This window comes from Cervus elaphus, chromosome 26, assembly GCF_910594005.1.
Source record: "Cervus elaphus chromosome 26, mCerEla1.1, whole genome shotgun sequence".
NCBI classification, from domain to species: Eukaryota; Metazoa; Chordata; class Mammalia; order Artiodactyla; family Cervidae; genus Cervus; species Cervus elaphus.
In genome coordinates, this window is record NC_057840.1 from 28,312,769 (window position 1) to 28,329,822 (window position 17,054).

Below are 17,054 nucleotides of genomic sequence, written 5' to 3' on the forward strand. Positions count from 1 at the left end.
AAATAATGTTGATTCTTTAAAAAGTTTTTTATTTATTGCAGTTCATTGTGGGTATATTCTAAGAGATGTGTATTGCTATTATTGATGTCTATACAGGCAGTCCCTATTCAACAGAGAACAAGTCAGCTCGCTCCTGGAATTAGATCACCACCCCTTCCTACAGATTATCTGGTTGAAATTAACAAAGTTTTACTTTCCATGGATGATGTTGAATTATCACTTAATACTCCAGAGCTAAGCTCTGTTGTCTATGAAGACTTCTCGTTTCAGGAAGATTCTCTCAAGGTAAATATCCAGGCAGTACATTTGAATACCTGCAGTTAATATAGAAATAAAGCAAGGAATTTGTCACTGTGCCTACTTAAATGGTCTTTAGCCTTTTATATTTGTGCCAAGGAAATAATAATATGTATGAAAAACAAACTTTTCCTATATTGCCAATGAAATGCTGTCAGAAATTTTAATTTGTTAATAGTAGGTATGGATTTTTAAGTGTCCACAGTTTTTTTTTTGCAACAGATATTTTAAAATCAAACACATGCACAAATCATATTCCTATCTTATAAACTTGATTGTCATTTGATGTAAAATGTGAGCATTTATCTTACCACCTAGAACGATTTGATTGTCTAGTGATTAGATTTGGAATGGCATGTTGATTGTAAGTTAATTAGGGATCTGAAAGTTTTCAGGTAATTTGTGAAAACTATTTGATATCATCAAGACTCATATATTTTGATTGCATTTTTGTATCATGTCATAATAAACTTGCTGATAGAGTTGATAGGTTTATCTGATAACTCAGTTTTGTCTTAAATGACAACTTAAATATTAACATTATTAGTTGTTTGAAAGTATATGTAATTTCTAGCTTTAAAACACTTCATTAAAAAAAAAAAACATTTCATTAGCTTTACAGACTGTTATTAAAGCTTTTTGTATGTCCTGGACAAATGCTAATTTGAACATCACTGAGGATTTTTTCCCCGCTATTAAGCTATTAGGTAGCATAGCTCATGCTTTGGCCTGTACTGGATATTATTTTTTTTAAAGTTTCCAGTTTTGATGAGCAACAATTATGTCTCATTATTTTTAAGTAACTTGTTCAATATAAATTTTTGGTCTCTCGTGATTCCATTCTTATATCTCTTTGCTGGCTTTTGTTAATTTATGAAAATATCTTTGCAGAATATCAAAGACCAACTGGACAAACTCGGAGAGCAGATTGCAGTCATTCATGAAAAACAACCGGATGTTATCCTCGAAGCTTCCGGACCTGAAGCCATTCAGATTCGGGATACACTTACTCAGTTGAATGCAAAGTGGGACAGAATTAATAGACTGTACAATGATCGTAAAAGGTATGTGCAAATTAAATTAATATTTAATTGTTTAAAAGACCTGTAAATTCATATGTACTTTATTTTTATTGAAGCATAGTTCAGTTACAGTATTATATGTTTCAGGTGAACAACATGGTGATTCAATATTTTTACATATTATGTAAGATACAAATTATTACAATATTATAGACTATATTCCCTGTGCTGTGTGTTAAATCTCTGTAACATGTTTATTTATTTATTTATTTTTACATGTTTATTTTATACTAGTAGTTTGTTTCCCTTAATCCTTCCTTACCTGTGTCGCCCCTTCCCCTTACCCTTTTCTCCTCTAGTGATAACTAGTTTGTTCTCTGTATCTGTCTTTTTCTGTTTTATTATGTTTGTTTCTTTTGTTTTTATATTCTACATATAAGTAAAAACATACAGTATTTGTCTTTCTCTGTCTGACCTATTTCACTTAGCATATACCCTTTTGGTTTATCCATGTTGTTGCTAATGACAAGGTTTCATTCTTTCTACAGCTAAGTGCATATATATATATATAATATATATATATATACACACACACACCTTTATCCATTCGTGTGTTGATGGACATTTAAGTTTTTTCTCTATCTTGGCTATTGTAAGTAAAACTGTTGTGAACATGAAGGTGCAGATATCTTTTCAAGTTAGTTTTCATTTTCTTTGGATGTATTCCCAGAGGTGAAATTGCTTGATTATAGTGTAGATATATTTTTAATTTTTTGAGGATCCTCTTTCCTGTTTTCCATAGTGGTGGTACAAATTTACATTCCTACCACTAGTGGACAAGGATCCTCTTTTCTCCATATCCAAACCAGCACTTGCTATTTCTTATCTTTTTGACAATGGTCTTCCTAACAGGTGTGAGGTGATATTTCATTGTGGTTTTAATTTGCATTTCTCTAATGACACTAGTTGGGTATCTTTTCGTGAACCTGTTGGCCTTTTGTATATGCTCTTTGGAGAAATGTCTCTTCAGCCTCTGCCCATTTTTTAATTGGATTGTTTGATTTTTTGATATTGAGTTGTGTGAGTTTTTTACATATTTTGGCTATTAACCCCTTGTCAGACGTCATTTGCAAGTAACTTCCTCTCAGGTGGCAGATTGCCCTTTCATTTTGTTGATAGTTTCCTTTGCTGTGCAAAAGCTGTTTAGTTTGATGTAGTCCCATTTGTATGGTTTTGCTTTTGTGGTCCTTGTCTGAGGAGACACATCCCCCCAAATACTGCTAAGGCCTATGTCAAAAAGCATATTGCTTATATTTTCTTCTAGGAGCTTTATAGCTTCAGGTCTTGCACTTAAGTCTTTAATCCATTTTGAGTTTACTTTTGAACATAGTGTGAGAAAATAGTCTAGTTTCTTTTTTACATGTAGCTGTCCAGTTTCCTCAACACTGCTTATTGAAGAGATTGATACTATATATGGAAAATTCTAAAACCTCCATCAAAAACTACTAGAACTAACACATTTAGTAAAGTTGCAGGATACAAAATTTAATATCCAGAAATTGGTTGCATTTCTCTGCACTAATAACAAACTCTCAGAAAGAGAACTTTCAGAAAAAAATCCTATTTACAGTTGCATCAAAGTGAGTAAAAGACCCAAGTGTAAATTTAACCAAGGAGGTGTAAAAGACTTATACTCTGGAAACTATATGACACTGATAAAAGAAATTGAAGACAACAAATAAGTGGAAAGATATTGTGCTCATGGATTGGAAGAGTTAATATTATTAAAGTATATATACTAACCACGGAAATCTACAGATTCAATATAATCCCTATCAAAGCTTCCTCACCAGTCACATCCACACCTGGGCATTGTTTCTGCTTTGGCTCCATCTCTTCATTCTTTCTGGAGTTATTTCTCTATTCTTCTCCAGTAGCACATTGGGCACCTACCAACCTGGTGAGTTCATCGTTTAGTGTCCTGTCTTTTTGCCTTTTCATACTGTTCATGGGGTTCTCAAGGCAAGAATTGGCTTGCCATTCCCTTCTCCAGTGGACCACATTTTCTCAGAACTCTCCACCATGACCTGTTGTCTTGGGTCACCCTACATGGCATGTCTTATAGTTTCCTTGAGTCAGACAAGGCTGTGGCCCGTGTGATCAGTTTGATTAGTTTTCTGTGATTGTGGTTTTCATTTTCTCTGCCCTCTGAGGGGTAAGGATAAGAGGCTTATGGAAGCTTCCTGATGGGAGAGACTGACTGTGGGGGAAACTGGGTCTTGTTCTGATGGGCAGGGCTTAGTAAATCTTTAATCCAATTTGCTGTTGATGGTCTGGCTTGTGATCCCTCCCTGTTGTTTGACCTGAGACCAAACTATGGTGAAGGTAATGAAGATAATAGTGATCTCCTTCAAAATGTCCAGTGCACACACTGCCACACTCCGTGCCCCTGACCCTGCAGCAGGCCACCACGGATCCATGCCTCCATCAGAGACTCCGGGACACTCATGGGCAAGTGTAGGTCAGTCTCTTGAGAGGTCACTGCTCCTTTTTCCTGGGCCCTGGTGTGCACAAGCTTTTGTTTGTGCCCTCCTATGTAAGTTCTGGTGGCTCTCTGGTGGGGTTAATGGTGACCTTCTCCAAGAGGGCTTAACCCACACCCAGGTCTGCTGCACCCAGAGCGCTAACCCTTGCGGTAGGCCACTGCTGACCCGTACCTCTGCAGGAGACACTCAAACACTCAAAGGCAGGTCTGGCTCAGTCTCTGTGGGGTCTCCTGGTGCACATAAGTTTTTTTTTTGAATCTATTAATATTTATTCAATATTTTAACAAATTAAAATGTATCCAATTTTACCCTTTACAGTCGATTTTTCCATATACTTAAATGGGATCCTTCCCTACTTCTAGGTAGGAAAGTAATCATTTAAGGATAATTGGACATCTAAAGAACTTTGGTAAACTGAACTATAGTACAGTAGTACTTACAAGAGGAAAATAGCTCGTCTTGATTTCTAATTGCTACAGTATGGTGTCAGTGAGATCAAACTCAGGCAAGACAGACCCAATTCATGTTTACATGTGGAAACCATACAACGTTAAGTGGTTAATCTACTGAAAGTTTGGCAGTCTGTTCACATCACTAAGAGGCTTACCTAAGACCTACTTTTATGCTGCAGCATCCTGTGGTGTTCTTGCACCACCCAGAAAAATTCTTTGGGGAGAGAAAAATCACCAAAGCTGTGATATATCCATTGAAATCCTTAATCTTTGATAACCTTTAAAGCTGGGGAGTACTTAACAGCAGGTAAACATGGAACATCTTCCTAGAATGCCAACTTTACATTAAACATGTAACATCAAAAAACAAAAGTAAATGCACAATTATATTCATATTTAACAGACGAGATGTCCCTCAAGTTCCTGCAACCATTTGTATGATTTCATTGGACTTTGACAAGCTCTACATTAGAAAATGGTTACTTCTGCCATAAGATGCAAATATAATTAAGATATCTGTTTGAAACATCTGAAACAGGTACCACCTTTGACAGGTCACATAAATCTCATCCCTAGGTGACACTACCTAAGCCCAAAGGCAGGTGGGGTTGGTGTTATTTTAGCCTAACTATTGATAGTACTTACACCTCTTATCAAATACAATACTGTTCACTTGTCATTACGTTATGTGAAATGATTCAAGTATACAAAAAATTAGGAGCATTTAACCCAATGACATCAAGTTAAGTGGTAATAGCAAAGGCAATTCAAATAGTAACATGGCACAACTTTCCCTGTTAGCGGTTTTAAAATGCTCATTTAAACAAGGGATGAGTTCACTTGCTTAGATATTTGAAATACAACTTTATTCTGATTCTAAACGAAAAGGAATGGGAATGACAGTAACAAACAAGATTCCACCTCTCAATATTGTCATGTGACTATAGCAGTCTTATATTTGAAACTCAAGGAGGAAACAACTGTGTTCCAAAACACCTAAATATGCAGGTCCAAAAAATGAAGGTATTTTTTTTTTTTTAAACTGCCACATTCACTCCAAAGCCCATCCATCTCCTTCAGCATCCGAAGATTAAGCACATGTTCTGCTTAGCTATACAATAAAGTGGCAAACACGCTGCACCACTGACATCACAGGACAGTTGCCTATAAAACTAGACTTCTGACGCTGGGCCCCAGCTTCACTTTCTCACAGGTCATCATCTCCATCCGGGAGAGCAGTTGTCTGAGCAACCTCTAAATCGTGCTCGTACTGTGCTGCCAAGGCTGGGTCCATGACCACCTCTGGCGGGGCAAGAGCAGGCATGGCGACAAACTCCAAGTTAGGGTCTCCAATCAATTTTCTAGCAAGCCAGAGGAAGGGCTTTTCAAAGTTGTAGTTACTTTTGGCAGAAATGTCATAGTACTGAAGATTCTTCTTTCGGTGGAAGACAATTGACTTTGCCTTAACCTTTCTGTCCTTAATATCCACTTTGTTGCCACACAACACAATTGGGATGTTCTCACACACTCGTACCAGATCTCTATGCCAGTTAGGCACATTCTTGTAAGTAACTCTTGATGTTACGTCAAACATTATAATGGCACACTGAGCTTGTATATAATAGCCATCTCTCAGTCCACCAAATTTCTCCTGACCAGCTGTATCCCATACATTGAACTTAATAGGTCCTCTGTTGGTATGGAACACAAGAGGATGGACCTCAACACCCAAGGTAGCTACATACTTCTTCTCAAATTCACCAGTCAGATGACGCTTCACGAATGTAGTTTTTCCAGTACCACCATCACCAACCAAAACAAGTTTGAACTGAACTTGGGGTTCTCCTTGGGCAGCCATCGCGATGTTACTTCCAGAAGCGTCTCCGCGCCCGTCTGACTCTGCACATAAGTTTTATTTGAGCTCTCCAAGCATCTCTGGCGGGTATGGAGTTTGATTCGAAACATAATTTTGCCCCTCCTACCATCTTTCTGGGGTTTCTCCTTTGCCGTTGGTTCTGGGGTATCCTTTTTTGGTGGGATCCAACATTCTCCTGCCGATGGTTGTTCAGCAGTGAGTTGTAATTTTGGAGTTCTTGAAAAAGAAGATGAGTGCATGTCCTTCTACTCCACCATCTTGTGGAGAGCTGTAAAGAACAATTTTGCATAGGAACCTGGAATGTTAGTTCCATGAATCAAGGTAAATTAGAAGTGGTCAAACAGGAGATGGCAAGAGTGAACACTGACATTTTAGCAATTAGTGAACTAAAATGGACTGGAATGGGTGAATTTAACTCAGATGACCATTATATCTACTACTATGAGCAAGAATCCCTTAGAAGAAATGGAGTAGCCCTCATAGTCAACAAAAGAGTCCAAAATGCAGTTCTTGGATGCAATCTCAAAAACAACAGAATGATCTCTGTTCATTTCCAAGGCAAACTGTTCAATATCACAATAATCCAAGTCTATGCCCCAGCCAGTAATGCTGAAGAAGCTGAAGTTGAATAGTTCTATGAAAACCTACAAGAACTTCTTAAACTAACACCCAAAAAGGATTTCCTTTTCATTATAGGGGACTGGAATGCAAAAGTAGAAAGTCAAGAAACACCTGGTGTAACAGGCAAGTTTGGCCTTGGAGTACAGAGTGAGCAGGGTGAAGGCTAACAGAGTTTTGCCAAGAGAATAGCAAACACCCTCTTCCAACAACAGAAGAGAAGACTCTACACATGGACATCACCAGATGGTCAATATGAAATTCAGATTGATTATATTATTTGCAGCCAAAGATGGAGAAGCTCTATACAGTCAGTAAAAACAAGACTGGGAGCTGACTGTGGCTCAGATCATGAACTCCTTATTGCCAAATTCAGACTTAAATTGAAGAAAGTAGGGAAAACCACTAGACCCCTTAGGTATGACCTAAATCAAATCCCTTACTATTAAACAGTGGAAGTGAAAAACAGATTCAAGGGATTAGATCTGATAGACAGAATCCCTGAAGAACTATGGGCGAAGGTTCATGATATTGTACAGGAGGCAGTGATCATGACCACCCCCAAGAAAAAGAAATGCAAAAAAGCAAAATGGTTGTCTGAGGAGGTCTTACAAATAGCCAAGAAAAGAAGAGAAGTGAAACGCAACGGAGAAAGGGAAAGATGTACCCATTTGAATCAAAGTGCCAAAGAATAGCAAGGAGAGGTAAGAAAGCCTTCCTCAGTGATCAGTACAAAGAAACAGAGGAAGACAATAGAATGGGAAAGACTAGAGATCTCGTCAAAGAAATTAGAGATACCAAGGGAACATTTCATGCAAAGGTGGGCACAATAAAGAACAGAAACAGGATAGACCTAACAGAAGCAGAATATATTAAGAAGAGGTGACAAGAATACACAGAACTATACAAAAAAAGATCTTTGTGACCCAGATAACCACAATGGTGTGATCACTCACCTAGAGCCAGACATCCTGGAATGCGAAGTCAAGTGGGCCTTAGGAAGCATCACTACAAACAAAGCTAGTGGAGGTGATGGAATTCCAGTTGAGCTATTTCAAATCCTAAAAGATGATGCTGTAAAAGTGCTGCACTCAATATGCCAACAAATTTGGAAAACTCAGGAATGGCCACAGGACTGGAAATGGTCAGTTTTCATTCCAATCCCAAAGAAAGGCAATGCCAAAGAATGTTCAAACTACCGCACAATTGCACTCATCTCACAGGCTAGCAAAGTAATGCTGAAAATCCTCCAAGCCAGGCTTCAACAGTTCATGAACGGAGAACTTCCAGATGTTTAAGCTGGATTTGAAAAAGGCAGAGGAACCAGAGATCAAATTGCCAACATCCATTGGATCATCAAAAAAGCAAGAGAGTTCCAGAAAAATATCTACTTCTGCTTTATTGACTACACCAATAACTTTGACTGTGTGGATCACAGCAAACTGTGGAAAATGCTTAAAAAGACGGGAATACCAGATCACCTTAACTGCCTCCTGAGAAATCTGTGTGCAGATCAAGAAGCAACAGTAAAACTGGACATGGAACAGCAGACTGGTTCCAAATCAGGAAAGGAGTATGTCAAGGGTGTATATTGTCACCCTCCTTATTTAACTTATATGCAGAGTACATCATGTGAAATGCCAGGCTGGATGAAGCACAAGTTGGAATCATGATTGCCAGGAGAAATATCAATAACCTGAGATACACAGATGATACCACACATGTGGCAGATAGCAAAGAAGAACTAAAGAGCCTCTTGATGAAAGTGAAAGAGGAGAGTGAAATGTTGGCTTAAAACTCAACATTCAGAAAACCAAGATCATGGCATTTGGTCCCATCATTTCATGGCAAATAGATGGGGAAACAATGTAAACAGTGAGAGACTTTATTTTCTTGGGCTCCAGAATTACTGCAGATGGTGATTGCAGCCATGAAATTAAAAGATACTTCCTCCTTGGAAGAAAAGCTATGACCAACCTAGACAGCATATCAAAAAGCAGAGACGTTATTTTGCCAACAAAGGTCCATCTAGTCAAAGCTATGGTTTTTCCGGTAGTCATGTATAGATGTGAGAATTGTAATATAAAGAAGGCTGAGTGGTGAAGAATTGATACTTTTGAACTGTGGTGTTGGAGAAGACTCTTGAGAGTCCCTTGGACTGCAAGGAGATCCAACCAGTCCATCCTAAAGGACATCAGTCCTGAATATTCATTGGAAGGACTGATGTTGAAGCTGAAGCTCCAATTCTTTGTCCCCCTGGTGTGACGAACTGACTCCTTGGAAAAGACCCTGATACTGGGAAAGATTGAAGGGAGGAGGTGAAGGGGACAACAGAAGATGAGATGGTTGGATGGCATCATCAACTCAATGGACATGAATTTGAGAAGCTCCGGGATTTGGTGATGTACAGGGAAGCCTGGGCCTCTGCAGTTCATGGGGTCGCTAGGAGTTGGACATTACTGAGCGACTGAACTGAACTGAACTATCATAACACCCATGCCTTTTTTCACAGAACAGGTTTGGTGTTTCTACACACCAACTCTTTTTAAAAATTCTTTGCCATTATCATTATGGTTCCTTATAAAGTAGGACCTTGTTGATTATCCATTCTGTGTATGGTAGTTTGCCTCTGCTAATCCCAAACTCTTAGTCTGTCTCTCCACCATCTCTCCTCCTCCTTGGCAACCACATGTCTGTTCTCTATGTCTGTATACACCAACTCTTTAGTAGCAAGAGTAGAGACCCTGCTTATCTACGTCTTGAACACTTCCCAGCTGACTTTTTTTGTGGAGCCTGAGTTAAGAAACACTCATCTGTTCTATTTTGCTTTATTTTTCTTAAATGAACAGCCAATTTTCTCCATACATTTTGCTGAATAATCCAGCTCTCCACTATTGTTGGTGATATTTCCTTTGTCATACACTTAAAGGCATTTCTACTTTATATTTATTTAATTTTGCTAATTCCACCTTCTTACACCATCAGTTTTAATCTAATACCATAGTATTTTCATTTTTAAAGTGTTACACATTTTATTAATCCACCACAGTAAATTTTCCCTAGTTATTCTAAAATTAAAATTCATATTCTTTTTCTATATTTATTCTTTCAGTAAAATTTTAGTCATTTCAATCAGTTAGAAAAAACAGTCAATTTGAAATGCAGTCTTTCATTCATTTGGATCCTTTCTGTGTCTTCAGTAAGGTTTTGAAGATTTGTCTACATCTTTCTCTCTAGGACTATTGCTTGGTAGTTTTGTGCTTTTTTTGTTCGTTTTGTAGAATTGATGTATGGTAACTTTCTTCTGCATCTTTTGCACTATGTGTATTTGTGTGTGTGTGTCTACACCTCGGTCTGTGGGTATAACATTTATTTTCTTAGCCTTTCTTATGACACATCTGTTATATATGTGAATATGTTTCTTCTTTTTTCAGTTATTCTATTTGCATACATGCATCTGGCTAATGTGGCAGAATTTCAAGGATGTTGTGGATTATGTTGATTGCCAATATTCATGCCATTTTTGTGATTATAAAAATTTTAGCAAATAGTTTTTTCCTAGATTTTTTTTAATTGAGATGAGAACAGAACAGTGTTTTCTTTTTTTTTCTTTCTTTCTTTTTTTTTTTTACTTTTCATTTGTTTTTATTAGTTGGAGGCTAATTATTTTACAATAGTGTAGTGGTTTTTGTCGTACATTGACATGAATCAGCCATGGATTTACATGTATTCTCCATCCTGATCCCCCCTCCCACCTCCCTCTCCACCCAATTCCTCTGGGTCTTCCCAGTGCACCAGGCCCGAGCAAGAATAGTGTTTTCTTATGTTAGAAAATTCTTCTCTATCACATTTTAATTTTATTATTTTGTTTCCCATGCTTACTAGATTTCATTTGCTGGGAGGTTGTCTCTTGTATTTGGTTTGGCCCAGGACTTGGTTGCATTAGTTGTTTATGTTCTTATTCATACTTCTAATTTTTGTTTTGCTTTCCTCTTCCAACCTTGGTAATCTATCCTAAAATGTTTATTTTCCCCCTTTCCTGTATATCTAGTTTTACAGCAATACTTGAGTAGTCCTTTCTATTCTGTTTTTCATAGAATATCAAGGCAATGGCAAATATCCTGTGCTTACATGGTGTCAGTTATAGGTGATAATTACACCTGCTGATCACCAAGTCCATTTGTCTACATGAGGTGTCTATGCTGTTTTGCCTATGAATTTTTTATAAGTGTTATTGGTCTGTGGTGTGTTATTATTGGTGTGTTATTTATTCAAAGATAAATACCTTGAAAATAAACAGACATCTTTCTTTGAGAACTCCTTTATGCCTTCTTTGCAGTAAGATTAGTTTGGGAGGGAATATATCAAGTTGGAATATTAGAGACAGTAAACTTATATGCTTCTGTTTCAAATACAAACCATAGATGGGATAAGACTTGCATTTTGAGTCCTATGAGTCTCTGGAAGTCCATAGTCTTTCGCAGTTCCCTGCTGCCTCCCGTATAAGCTGGCTGGATTAGAGAGGATGAGACAGTTCTTTGAATCCCATCTGAACATGGATCTCTCTGTCATTTTTTTTTTCTTTTAATATAAAATCTATAAGTATGATGCTTAGATTTATTTGGAATTTATGTTCTGTTTTGATGGTAATGATCTTTACTAAGTTTAACATTTCTATTCTCAGTCTTTAGATCTTTGGAGCAGCCTTTCTAGCAATATTTTCTATTCACACTGCACCATCTCAGAAGTCAGAATTTATGTTTGCTATGTTTTTACAAATGATAGTGAAGATTATCTTAATATCTTCTCATCATGTTTTGTTTGAAGTGCTCTTATTTTTGTCATGCCCAATAGAATGTTGCTTCCTTGTGGGCACTCAGCAAATATTAACTGAATTTTCAAAGTGATTTTCATGGAAGAAGGAAACATAAACATTATTTAGGAGTTAGCAATGTTAGGGACCATTTTATAGCTTTTTGAAAATACTAATATTACCTTTTTATTACAAACTATTTTGTATTATCACTAACATTTCTGAGATCTCTTCTAAGCTTCTCCTGGTACCACTACTCTAAATAAAAAGGCAGTCAGAAATGACATAGGATCCCAAGCCAAGAAGGCTTTTCCTCCTCATACTTTATTTTGTTCCAGATACGGCAAGCACCGGAGTCTGACTTTATCTCGTTTCTAATGAGTTAGGTTTGAATAGAAGTCTTAGTAGTCTTTGTCTCATTGCCTAACCTGAACTTTGCAGCTACTCCCATCCTGCTGTGTGTTCCGATCAGTAAGACACACCAGGTTAGTGACCACACAGAGTATACGTTAGTCTGCTAAGGCAGTCATCACAAGATACTGCAGATGGCCTAAACAACAGACATTTATTTTCTCTCGGTTCTGGAGGCTGGAGGTCCAAGATCAAGGTACCAGCAGAACTCAGCTTCTGGTGAGGCTTCTCTTCCTGGCTTGCAGATGGCCACCTTCTTGCTGTGTCCTTACATGTCTTTGCTCTGTGCTCTTGGAGAGAGAGAGACAGACAGACAGCAGAGAGACAGAAAGAGACACACACAGAGAACTTTCTGATGTTTCTTTCTCTTATTAGGACAACAGTCCTATGGGATTAGTTACTGATACGACCTGGTTTGGACTTCCCCTGTGGCTCAGATGGTAAACAATACACCGGCAGTGCAGGAGCTGTGGGTTCAGTCCCTGGGTCAGGAAGATCCCCTGGAGAAGCAAATGGCAACCCACCCCCCCCCCCCCAAGTATTCTTGCCTGGGAAATCCCATGGCCAGAAGAGCCTGCTGGGCCACAGTCCCTGGGGTCACAAGGAGTCGGACATGACTGAGCAACTAACCCTTATGATCTCATTTAACCTTAATTACCTCCCTAAACACCCTGTCTCCAAATATAGTCATGTTAGGGGTTAGGGCTTCAACATATGGATTCTGGGGGGGGACACAATTCAGTCTGTAGCACAGAGTTAATAGACTGCAAGGAAATTTTGAAGTGTTTTGGCCTTTAGGTTTTGTTCTATCTGGGAACTAAGTGTTCTGGAAATAAAATACCCTATTTTTTTTCTAAGAGAATAAAGTAATTAATCATATTTTACATTTCACGATATCTGAACTGTTGTGTTCAAAGTTGGGTGGGTTAACATGCCTGCAGCTAATCTATCTTGATTTTTGCAGCCAGAGATGCCTGTCTATTCAGTTAGAAAGCTGCCTAGTGTGTGTGTGTGTGTCTGTGTGCATGAATGTGAGGGGGGGAGGGGTGTATGCAGATTGCTTTACTCTTGGTATGATGTATGTTTCTCTAAGAGGAATCATTAACAGTAATCCATTACAAAAACTGGTCTTATAGAGCAGTGAGCTGTGAATTCACTCATTTTGAGGCTTTCAGTTTAAATGAGATTTGAATTTCTTTTTTAGAAAATCACTTCTAGATGGTCCTGGAAAGTTTGGAAACCTATTTTATTTGGTTTGTTGTCTCTTAGTTATTTTGATAGGGCTATGGAAGAATGGAGACAGTTCCACTGTGACCTTAATGACCTCACACACTGGATAACAGAAGCTGAAGAGTTACTGGCTGGTACTTTTGCTCCGGATGGTGGCCTGGACTTAGAGAAGGCCAAGATACACCAGCAGGTGAGTGCTTTCTGTAAGAGGCTGGGGATCTGCTGAACACTTGACTTATTTAGTATGCACCATTTAAGACAGGTTTTAAAAAGAGGGGCCTACAATATTAATTTTTCAGGGGTATACCAATAATCTGTCATTTTTGTTCCAGTTCTAGTTTTCAGTTTTAAAGGTCTAAGAAAAAATAGTCTTTCAATTTTAATTAGGAATTTAAAGAAATTTAAATAAAAATACTCTTTAGTGAATAATATGAAAACAATTTTATTTTACAAATTTTATATTCAGAACTTATAAATTTTTTTTTTTCAGAACTTATAAAATTTTATACTCAAGACTCTATCAAGGACAAAAAGATATCTGTATACCTCACCTTTATTTTCTATAGTTAAACACTTAGAGATCTTATTTTCTTTGTATCATTGATCATTATTATAAAAGTAAATTATTTTTGAGTTATATCAGGGCAGCTGCTCATGTAAATCTAATTCAGTCTTGGGAAAATAGAACACAATAGCTAAGTCAGTTCTGCTGATAGTAATAGGTCGTTAGAAATAATGGTCAAAATTTCAATTTACCCTTGTTGAGAATATTTTCTCTTTTATTAATTTTTAAAAATATATTCAGTGTAGAAGGTTTATGAGGAGTTAGAGAATGCTTTTATTTTCTCATAAATATGTTAACACATTTTTCTTATTTTTAGAGTCATAGAGAAGTACTTAAATTTGACTTTAAAATGTCCTTCCTTAATCCATTGCTTAAAAATTTACAGACCAGTGAAGCAATGTCTCAATAAAATGCACATTGAAGTTTACTTACATATGGTAGGACATAATAATATATGGGAGTAGAGGGTTTAAACAGTTTTTTTAAGAGACTCTTGAAAGCCCGTGTTTAGAGGATAAGGAATCCACTTTAATCAAGCATGATTGATGCTTATGTGTCCATATAAAAAGCTGTTATTTATTTTATGTTATTAGGCTGTTCTCTTTCACTGTATTTTGCCTGACGACATTCATAAGAGTGGGTTAGATTTCGAAATAGATTTCATTTAATCTGTTGATAGAAATGTAATTAAAGTGTTAAAAATGCCTTTTTCATATACATAAAATATCTTTCCAAGGCTTTGTTTCTCTAACACTTATATTGACACCACGCTGTGGTACCTAAATGGATTCACTACCTCAGAACAGTTTAATTTAGCAGTGGAGTTAATCTTGAGTGGTTCTCTGTTACAGGAACTCGAGGAGGGGATCAGCAGCCACCAGCCCAGTTTTGCAGCACTAAACAGGACGGGGGATGGGATTATACAGAAACTCTCCCCGACAGATGGAAGCTTCTTGAAGGACAAGCTGGCAGGTTTAAACCAACGCTGGGGTGCAATCGCTGCAGAAGTGAAGGATCGGCGGCCAAGGTGATTAAGCCGTGACAACTCAAGGGCACGGGGTGAAGGTATTTGGGCAGAACCTTTTGAGATGCAAGATGATGAGTTCCAAGTTCTTTTTATCATCTGCTATTAGGGGGAGGGTATGGCTACTCCAGTATTCTTGTCTGCAGCATCCCATGGACCGAGGATCCTGGCGGGCTACAGTCCTTGGGGTTGCAGAGAGTCAGACACGACTGAGTGACTAACACTTTTACTTTTTGCTCTCACATTACAAGAGTTTTGTTGACGTTTAAGACCTCCACTGTCCACGTTCTGTATTTTTGTGTTTTTCTATGTTTAAAAGGCCATCTGTAGTCTAACTTTTCTACTCAGGTATGTCAAAAAAAATCTTCATTCCTCTTTTTTTCTGACTGTTTATTATGACACAATGACTTTGAGATAGAAACTTGAAGTAGGTGGGGAAACACGCTGGACTCTCTGGCTGAAGATGGGGGTTTCAGGGCGGGCTTCTCCCTCCCTTGCTTCCCGACAGGGTCTCTGGGTCCTGAGGAGGAATCTGTCTCACTGAGGAATTCTTGGTGTCTAAGGGTGCCCCATGTCTTTCTAGGTCAGTGCTGTGTACATAATATAGTTCCTCATCTATATGACATAGTAAATATAATTTATTATTGTGTTTTTATGTCAGATTATGTTGCACTGCCCCACATATTATTCATACTAGGGTGTCTTCTGGTTGCAAACATGTTTGATTACCAGTGAATATAATACTCAACATTGTATATATTATTTCATGTATTGCTTTACCATTATTTGAAATTATGTTTGAGACAGTCAGGATTTAATGGATGATTCCTATTTTGTTTAATGCATTTCATCTTGAGAGGGTGAGTTAATGATAGTTTTGGTTTAAAATCTCTGCGATATTTTTTTCTGATAATTTTAACTGTAGATGATATATTATTTTAGTGATAAACTATTGTTTTGTTAAAGGCCAATCTAATACTTTATCAAGTTCAGTATTATAGCATAACACAAAATATTGAACTTTGAATATTTGGCTTGTGGCTACTTTTTAAAGATTTATTCTCTTTTATTGTAAAAATAATACATGCTTGTTGCAAAAAGAGCTTTTGCCTACTTTAGAAAAATTTTTTGTTTATTTATTTAAAATTTTTGGCTGTGCTGGGTCTTTGGTGTTCCTTGGTCAACTTTTCTCTAGTTGCAGCAAGCAGGGGCTACTCTCTACTTGCAATGTGCAGGCTTTTTATTGTGGTGGCTTCTCTTGTTGCGGAGCACAGGCTCTAAGGACACACGAGCTTCAGTATTTGTGGCTCGTGGGCTTCAGAGGGAGAGCTCAGTATTTGTGGCACATGTGCTTAACTGCTCCATGGCACGTGGGATCTTCCTGGACCAGGGATGGAACTCATGTTCCCTGCATTGGCAGGTGGATTCTTTACTACTGGACCACCAGGGCAGTTCTGGCAACTTTATAGACTAACATCATCTTTTATTTTGTGTGGTTTGTTAAAAAGTCAAATCATAGTTTGTGTGTCTTGATTGAGAGGTTTCCATGTGACAAAGACAGCATTTGGCCTCATTTAATCCTCACAGCTGCCCTGTGAGGGGGCTATTTAGATCCATTGTACAGCTTTGGAAACTGAGGCTCAGAGTGGAGAAGTGAAGTATTAATAACTGTCCAGGGTCTCATAGAAAGTTAGTGACAGTGCTTAATCTCTTGAATACTGTGTGTGTAAAAGGTGGGTGGACCTCAGAGCTCTCTGGCTAAGTTTCCTCCTCTGTGAATGAGAACTGGGGTATCTTCTCAGAGGAGTGCCATGAGGATTAAAGGAGACACTTTTTGTAAAAAGCTTATGCCCTATCTGTTGATACTAAACACTTAAAATATCTAGTTCTGTTATTGTAAGCTATCCTATGACTTATTCTCCAAGCATGATATTGCTGAGTTTTGCCAATGATTGATTGAATGATTTGATCAGTATTCATGAACTTTGTATTTAGCACAGGGGATACAAGTATGACTAAGGAACTCAGAGGGACCATGGTGAAGAAAATGTTTAAAGGAAAAAGTAATCTGATGTGATTAAAGGGCACATTATTATTATAAGAAGATAGTGTGTTGTCATAGACTCAGGGATGATGGGCTGTGGAATTTAGCCATCCAGGGGAGGGATCCTGAAGCTGGTTTTGAAGAATTTATAGCAAT

General features: G+C 37.7%; 2 protein-coding genes across 8 annotated transcripts in view; one reads left to right on the plus strand and one right to left on the minus strand.

Moving 5' to 3' along the window:
- UTRN (utrophin) overlaps window positions 1–17,054 on the plus strand; it is a 540,243-nt gene that overhangs the window by 222,684 nt on the left and 300,505 nt on the right. For all 7 annotated transcript variants that reach the window (XM_043888655.1, XM_043888654.1, XM_043888656.1 and 4 more), the window contains 4 exons: window positions 97–285; window positions 1,189–1,361; window positions 13,305–13,455; window positions 14,682–14,857. In XM_043888655.1, coding sequence (XP_043744590.1) covers window positions 97–285; window positions 1,189–1,361; window positions 13,305–13,455; window positions 14,682–14,857 — 689 coding nt within the window. The remainder of the gene's footprint in view (window positions 1–96; window positions 286–1,188; window positions 1,362–13,304; window positions 13,456–14,681; window positions 14,858–17,054) is intronic.
- On the minus strand, window positions 5,162–6,217 carry LOC122684516 (GTP-binding nuclear protein Ran-like). Its single transcript, XM_043888659.1, has one exon. It carries the CDS (start codon window positions 6,173–6,175, stop codon window positions 5,525–5,527), a length of 651 nt encoding a protein of 216 aa, XP_043744594.1. The 5' UTR covers window positions 6,176–6,217; the 3' UTR covers window positions 5,162–5,524.

Coding starts and splice junctions, on each gene's coding strand:
- LOC122684516 (XM_043888659.1), bottom strand. CDS start 6,175: ATGGCTGCCCAAGGAGAACCCCAAGTTCAGTTCAAACTTGTTTTGGTT.